This window comes from Nematolebias whitei, chromosome 1 (genome assembly GCF_014905685.2).
Source record: "Nematolebias whitei isolate Nwh7 chromosome 1, NemWhi1, whole genome shotgun sequence".
Lineage (NCBI taxonomy): Eukaryota > Metazoa > Chordata > Actinopteri > Cyprinodontiformes > Rivulidae > Nematolebias > Nematolebias whitei.
The window spans coordinates 23,517,124-23,524,691 of record NC_056498.1 but is presented as its reverse complement, the minus strand read 5'-3'; the positions used below and the strand labels follow the sequence as shown (position 1 = coordinate 23,524,691).

General features: G+C 34.8%; 1 protein-coding gene across 1 annotated transcript in view; it reads right to left on the bottom strand.

The window, feature by feature from the left end:
• Positions 1 to 4,835, bottom strand: part of sepsecs (Sep (O-phosphoserine) tRNA:Sec (selenocysteine) tRNA synthase) — a 20,800-nt gene extending 15,965 nt beyond the window's left edge. The window contains exons 1-3 of the mRNA XM_037675865.1: positions 4,661 to 4,835; positions 1,081 to 1,199; positions 852 to 1,006 (exon numbers count right to left, since the gene is read on the bottom strand). Of these exons, the coding sequence (XP_037531793.1) occupies positions 852 to 1,006; positions 1,081 to 1,199; positions 4,661 to 4,724 (338 nt within the window). The 5' untranslated portion in view covers positions 4,725 to 4,835. The remainder of the gene's footprint in view (positions 1 to 851; positions 1,007 to 1,080; positions 1,200 to 4,660) is intronic.
• Positions 4,836 to 7,568: the final 2,733 nt, after the last annotated feature.

The window sequence follows — 7,568 nt, the reverse complement described above, 5'->3', positions numbered from 1 at the left end:
GCTAGGTTTATGCTAAAAATAGCAGAACACTGTCTAAAAGCTAAAAGAAGAAGGCTATGTGTATTTTTGTTTCAATATCCACACGAGCAAAAAATATAAATAAAAATCAGATCCTTGTGAAAAGGTGAAAGCTTCAGTAGGATGATTAATGTATTTGTTTGAACTGTATAATTAGGACATGACAAATACATATTTTCAACTCACCAGTGAAAAGAAGAGGGGCTAAAAAAAATAGTGATGCAAACCAAACAAAACAAAAAACTTGTGCTAAAATCTAAACGAACAGTTCAGACATTTATATAAGTGTGGTTGTGTAGAAATGTCAGGAACAATAAATATTGTATTTGTGGTAAAAATGTCTTTTACTGAATCCGGGTTTGAAAAACAGTTTAATTCTTATCAGAGTTAAAAGCCTTTACTCACATTTTCATTGCTGTCACTTCCTCATTAAACGATTATTTCCACATAAATATTCTGATAATTCTCCCGGAATCGCACCACAAGTGCTACAGCTAGCTGCTGCTGCAGCATATGCCACAGAATAACAAGCAGAATATCCATGTAATGTGAAACCAGTAGAGAGTTTATGAAAATCTGACAAGTCATGAACCTGAGCTCATCAGGCTTGTTAGAAATTAACTCAATTTATCCAGTAAGATATGCACAACAGGTAAGATACTAACTGCTCATATCCTTTCTACAAAGCCACACTTTAAATTATCTGAACTTTTAACAGACCAGAGCATAAAAATCTTTATTTCTCTGCAGCATGGAGACAGCAGAGGACAAATGCAAACAAATGAAGAGTGTATATAACTAAAAAAAACAACCTAATTTGATAAAACTCGAACCTGTAATGTCGTCTCGCCACCAGGTCGGACGCCACACGGCCCTCCCTCTCTCCAACGCCGCAGTTTCCCAGGAAGTTGTTGCTGTCCATCACTGCCAGCTCGCTCAGGAAAAGCTCCACGGTGCTTTCGCTCCATCCTTCCTCTGGACACTTTCCCTGCGAAAAGTAACAAAGTTAGAGGGCAGCCTGTGTAAACACTGACGAGACGGGACACCATGAGTTGACCCCACCTGCTCCAGTAAACGTCTGATGAGCTGCTCGTGGCTCCGACGCGCCTGACAGCCCTGTCGAATGTAAGAGGGGGCGACGGTTTTCTCACAGAGGGTGAAGTTTTCACTGTTCATCGCTGCTGAACACAGAGTCCAAGTAACCAATTAGACTCATTTGATTTTTGGAAAAACAGATGAAAAAAAGAGCTTTCTTTTACTGTTGCATCATGACCTAATAATAAGCTTGTTAATATTTAACTTCTCGTTTTTTTTTTAAATACTTCCTTTAAAGAGCACATCAAGTTCTGCGATTTCTCCAGATTTTATCTATACAACATATTCTATTCCCAGATTAATAATAATAATAATAATAATAATAATAATAATAATAATAATAATAATAATAATAATAATAATCAGCCACATTCTGCAACTTTAAGGAAAATGAAACTTGAAGCTTTGAGATTTTGTTTATAACTTCCACTCGTGAGGCTTTTGGTAGCTTTAAAGCCATTTCATTGTGTTTTTACCGACCGGCCCGTGATGATGTCACTTCCTGTGTGTGCACGGTCTAATCTCCATTTCAGAAGACGCACACATTTAAGCAATGGGTTTCTCTCAAACAGTAAAGCAAAAGGTGGTCTTGAAATCCTAGATTATTTTGACAACCTTCAAGGTTAACTGGTTAAAAAATGCCTTGTAAATCCTGATTCATTGTGGTTCTTCATACCAAACCATATATTTAATCGAATGGGTCTGTCTTTCCTTTTGAAATGTAACTTCTTACACAACAAATTACACATCAAATTGTCCAAATTTCATCAGCAGGTCCTTCTAGCTTGGAAACTATAATAATAACTGCAATAGTCTGATTAGGAGCAAATCCATTTTTTTCTTAACTGGTTCTAAAAAGACATCAACCACATCCTTAGTCTTTCTGATGATAATGGCAATATGTTCTCGTATGAAAACTTTATGTCTGTCCATGGTTTTCCTACTCCTTTCTGATAATTTAATATGATAACCAAAGCTATTCCCAAATAATTAATTCAGCTTGTTAAAAGTCGTATGTGTTGCAGTGAATTTACGAAACACTCTACCCACGCTCACACTGGAAGGAATTTAACTAACAGATAAAAAATGTAACAATAGACACAGTGCTTTCATAAGGAAAAAATATGCGATACTCAGAGGTGAATTTTATTGGAGAGTTCAAACTGACGACATAAATTGGAGAAGGGCCTGGCTCTTACCCCACAAGTTCTGTCTCTATAATAAAGCCAAAGAAGTACACTTTAAAATTTTACATAATATATATATATATATATATATATATATATATATATATATATATATATATATATATATATACCGTGAACTATATTATTGCCAAATTCACAGATATTAATGACTCTTGTACTTTTTGTAGAAAAAATAGAAACGTCGTCACATTTATTTTTTAGTTGTGACATATCCAAAAAATTTTGGAGTGACCTTGAATCTTATATTTTTCGATCGACTAAAATTGCATGCTCATTAAATCTCCAAAATATGATCTGCTATTACAGTAACTCTGAAATTTGTAAATTTGAACATATACTCAATTTTATATGCAAAAATGTGCAAATTCGATACCAAATTTTATTCATTTTCAGTCAGAACTAAACTATCTGATTGATTCCCTTAAACTGATTAATAATTTAAAAAAAGCTCGTCTGTTTTTTTCCAATTACAAATTATATTTTCCTGAATCCTTTGACTAAATTTTAATTTTATTTTCATTTTCTGTTTTATTAGTCTTTATCCTTTTCTTTCCAGTCTGTTCTTAAATAGTATATGATTATCTTGTATTATTTGTACTCGTTTTATAATGGACTCTGGTCACATGCATGTCTTGTCTCTGCTGTTTGTAAATTACTATACTTGTTTGTTTTGTACATTTTGTTCAATAAAGTTTTTTTATTTTAATTTCCATTTTGGAAGACCAGTGAATAGAGATGGTGCACAAAACTGACTATTATATTACATAATGGAAAGATGGATAGACAACACAGAGTTGTCTGTGTTCAATTTTATCATCATTTTCAACTTTTACACCATTTCCTGCAGCCTGAATAACTCTGACACAGACAAAAAGTCAAAATTCTTGCACTCGTGACAAACCAAGGAAAACAAATTTCTTCACATGCTCATCTTTCCTGGGGTTCAAGTCATGCAATAACTTCAATTTCAGCAAATCTTGTTGCTTGTCAGCTGACTGAAGCGTCTCCGTGTATTTTAACTTTTGTGTCCATTACTTTATCCCCTTGTGTCCTGGCCATCGAACTCAGGAGTGGAATAAATATCGCAAACAAATTTCATCTTGATGCTTTGTCTTGTCTTCCAGCTTGGCAACGACGGAGACTGCCAGCAGGATTGGTTTTGTTTACCAGCTTGTCTAAAAAAAAAACGCAACACACACTTCAATTTCATAATTCAGAATAAGAGCGATTGTCTTACATTAACTTTTTGATTCCATGTTTATAAAAAGACGAGTGTCCAAAGTTGAGATAAGAGCACAGCTTTTGCTCTTTAGTCAAAACTGATGACCACAAACTTTTTAAGATTTGAACAGGAGACAGAAAGAAAAGGGCAATTTTCCTTAGACTGCTGTAAATTATATTAATTTATTTCAATTTCTGTCATATTTACATTCATGTTTGCTTTCCCACGTGGAGCCTAATAATAAAACAATTAAAAAAAAAAAGATCAGTTTTAACTTTAGTGAAGGACGGTCATGTTTAAGATTGGGTCTATGTTGATTAAGCTAAGTTTTATTTGCAATACAAAGTTGAATAGAAAATGAATTGAGGAAAGATGCCTCATGTTTCTAACCAGGTTTATAGTCCACTGGACTGTAAATGCTATAATAATATAATGTTTCAATAATATAGAATGCTGCTGCAAGGATTTTAACAGAAGGTCTCACATTGCACCGGTTTTATCTTCTCTTCATTGGCTAACTGTCGAATTTATAAGTAATTTAAAAACTTTAGTCTTAACTTTTAGAGCTTTAAAAGGCCAGGCCCTTCAATACATCACTGAAATGTTGACTTCTTCAGCCCGCACCCTTTGGTCTTCAGCGCTGAACCAGTTTCAGACTCGGGGTGACCTTTCCTTTCAAGCCGTAGCCCCCAGACTGGAATGCCCTGGCCCTGTCTCTTCGTGTGGCCGCCTCTGTTGGTTCCTTTAATACACTTTTATTCAGACAAGCTTTTAGGTAAATGTTTTACTTTCTGTTTTTATCAGTTGTTCTTACTGTTTTTTTTTAATCAGCTGTTGTTATTATTGTTTTATTTTAAGCCTTTATTCTGTATTTCTGTAAAGCACTTTGTGATTTTATCTACGAAAAGTGCTATATAAATAAAGTTTACTTACTTACTGGTTCTTCTTTGTTAAAACGTTTCGTCTTTTAGCCTTGGACCTGACTCAGCCTGGATTACTGAGCATGCTTCAGGGCTCGTGCTGTTTGTTATGACAGCAGGGTGACGCGGCTATGCTAGGCTAAGCTAACGTTAATACAGAGAAAAGTTCGGTGGGGTCGGGTTTTAAGATGACACACCTCTTATTTCTCTGTGGAAGCCCTCTCGCATCTCATATAGCTTCTGCACGACGGCAGGTGACATGAAGCTTTCTTATTATTATTTTTTTTTTCCTTTTTCTTCTTCTTCGTCTGTTCGTTTTCTTCTTCTACGTTTTTTTGGCGGTTGGAAGACCATGTTTGGTGCATTACCGCCCCCCGAAGTCTAAACTGGAATGACACTTAAAAAAATTTACTCATTCTTGACGTTTAATCCAAAGTTTATGACGTTTGTTTCATGATGTTCCCGACAATCTGTTAAAATATTTCGGGTTTGATGATTTCCATCATCTCCCTACAGATTGACCCAGTGTGTCAGTATTATTTTAATGTTTCTTCTTTTCAAGGACCCCTTCAAAACCCATTTGATACAGTGACTAAAGGCCTCTTGGTCTCACTGTGACCATTCGTTCCATCATTTTACATAGATAGGAAGTCAGTGTTCTTGGTCTACAACTAAACAGATCTGAAGGGTCTTTCCCTGATTTTAGGATAGGCACGTTGCTTGTTTCCATTTGATGGAAGTTGACCTTTTCCCCAAATCATGTACATTTTTAAACAGTCGCCAATCATGTGTGCCAACATTTTATAGCACACGCCATCCTTCCCAGGTGTGGTGTGACAAGCCCTTTTCAATTCAGATATCGTCAGAGGTATACGACCTCCAATTATCTCCTGTTCCTTTAATATATTTGGATTTTCCAAATGTTTTTTATTTCTGTTTTCTTTGTCCTTTTATAGCTCATCTTTACACTAATCCTGTCCATTATAGGGTAGTGGTCACTGCCTACTGTAGAGTACAGTACTGTACTTAAAGTGTTGGAAACAAATGTCAAACCAAGTACTGCTTCATACTATATTACGAAGTCTTTCAGTGAACCCCCAACATGATCTAATACACTTTATTTTAATTCACATGGATTATAAAAGTTGATATCTGTACAACATCTATTGGTCCATAGTCTTAATTGATTCATATTGTGAGCTTACATCTATAATCGTATAATTTTAGGGATACACAATATTGGATTTTTGGCTGATATATGATATGCCAATATGTTAAAACTTATTTGGCCGATAACCGATACCAATACCAATATTTTATTTTCTAGACTTACAGAGACTACATAGCTTTCTCTGCTGTGGAATTAAAATACTATATTATTCTGCATGGCCTTTGTCAGTTTGGCCTGCTACACAGACTCATGTTCGTGCTGCTGTTTGGCGTATTGTTTTTATGCTATTAGTGCTTTGTGTATTTTTTGTTAACGTTTTTCTTAGTTCATATCTTAGATCTTATTGCTGTTTTTCTTTTACATTTTATTGTTGGATGTAACTGGGACCCTGCATACACAATCTGACAAATAAAGAAACTCTGGCTGTGACTTTGAAATACAGATTCCAAAAAGGGGGATGAAAATGATGTAACACTTCAACTTGGATTATGTTTAATGTCAAATGTATTCATGACATTTACTCTCTCTAACACAATGACAACACTGGAACAGTGCAAATTTGTCAATTTTCACAAATTTAAACTCAACCTGTTCACAAGCGACAAGTGAAACGCTCATAAGTATTTGTGCATTACTGACAGTTTCTTAAACTAAATATTAACTTAAAACAGCACCTTTTATATCGGTGAGGTATTTTTAATGGAATGGCCGATGTCCGATATTTAACTTTATCGCTAATATCGGCTGATACTAATACCATGCCGATAATATCGTGCATCGCAAAATATAATTTATTCCATTTTGTATGAATGGTGCGACTTCTCCACCTACACCACATTCCTTCGCTGTCACGTGACTGCCCGTATCACGTTGCTCGTTGCTAGGCAACGGAAAGACGACCATTGTTGTGCCGGGGAAAAAAAGGGAGCCAATCGGTTATATTTATTTTTATCATTCTTTTTTTTTTTTAATTCACTTTCATTTTTTCATTTATTTATTTCATCTTTCGACGTAGTTTTAATGTTTTTCTTTTACGACTATTGTTTTTAAAAGATAAACAGTTTGAAGTTTTATTAGACTGCAAAACAGGTAAAAAGCAACATGAAAATTTGTAATAAAATTTTCATTATGATTAATGCTCCAACAAAGTTAAGTCAGGTCCTCTGGACGGTTTCTTTTAGTTGAAACGTTTCGTCTTTAATCCAAGAGACTTCATCAGTCTGAAGAGCTGCAATAAACTCAGTCTTATAAATAGGACCTTCTTGTTTGTTGTGGCGCTTTGGACCAATGAAGTCTTTTGGATGAAAGACGAAACCGTCCAGAAACCTGACTTAACTTTATTGGTTGTCATTACCATTGTTGCTATAAAAAAATTGTAATATAATAAAGTTTGTATTCCCTTTAAGTTATTAGTGTAAGTGAATAGCAGAGCTCTAGTTTGGCAGACATGTAAAGTACATAGCTACCCACCTTTGAATAGAATAACTTACTAATAAGCACAGTATGTTTTATTATTGTTTTTTTGTTTGTTTATTTGTCTTATAACACTAAATGTCCTTTGAAATTAACTATTTTTCTCTACCGGCTCCCATAAAACCGGGAACTCCCTCCGTTTAATGTTTAGCATCAGTGTAAGGCTTAAGCATGCCTTTAATTTAAATATATATATATTTATATATAGGGCTGGAATACCAACTGACATCATTTTAGACCAGGGGTCTGCAATCTGCAGCTCACGTGCGCTTTTTGGTCCCTCTGCAGCAGCTCTTTCAAGCTTTGACCAAAACTAACACAAAACTGAATTTATTGGTTGTTATAACAACAACTAATAGGGCTAGTTTTAGCAGTTTTCCTGTAATTTATTTTGCAAATATGTGAATATTAGAAACGTTACAAGGAATATGTACTCACTTTCACTTTAAGCTTTATTTCTT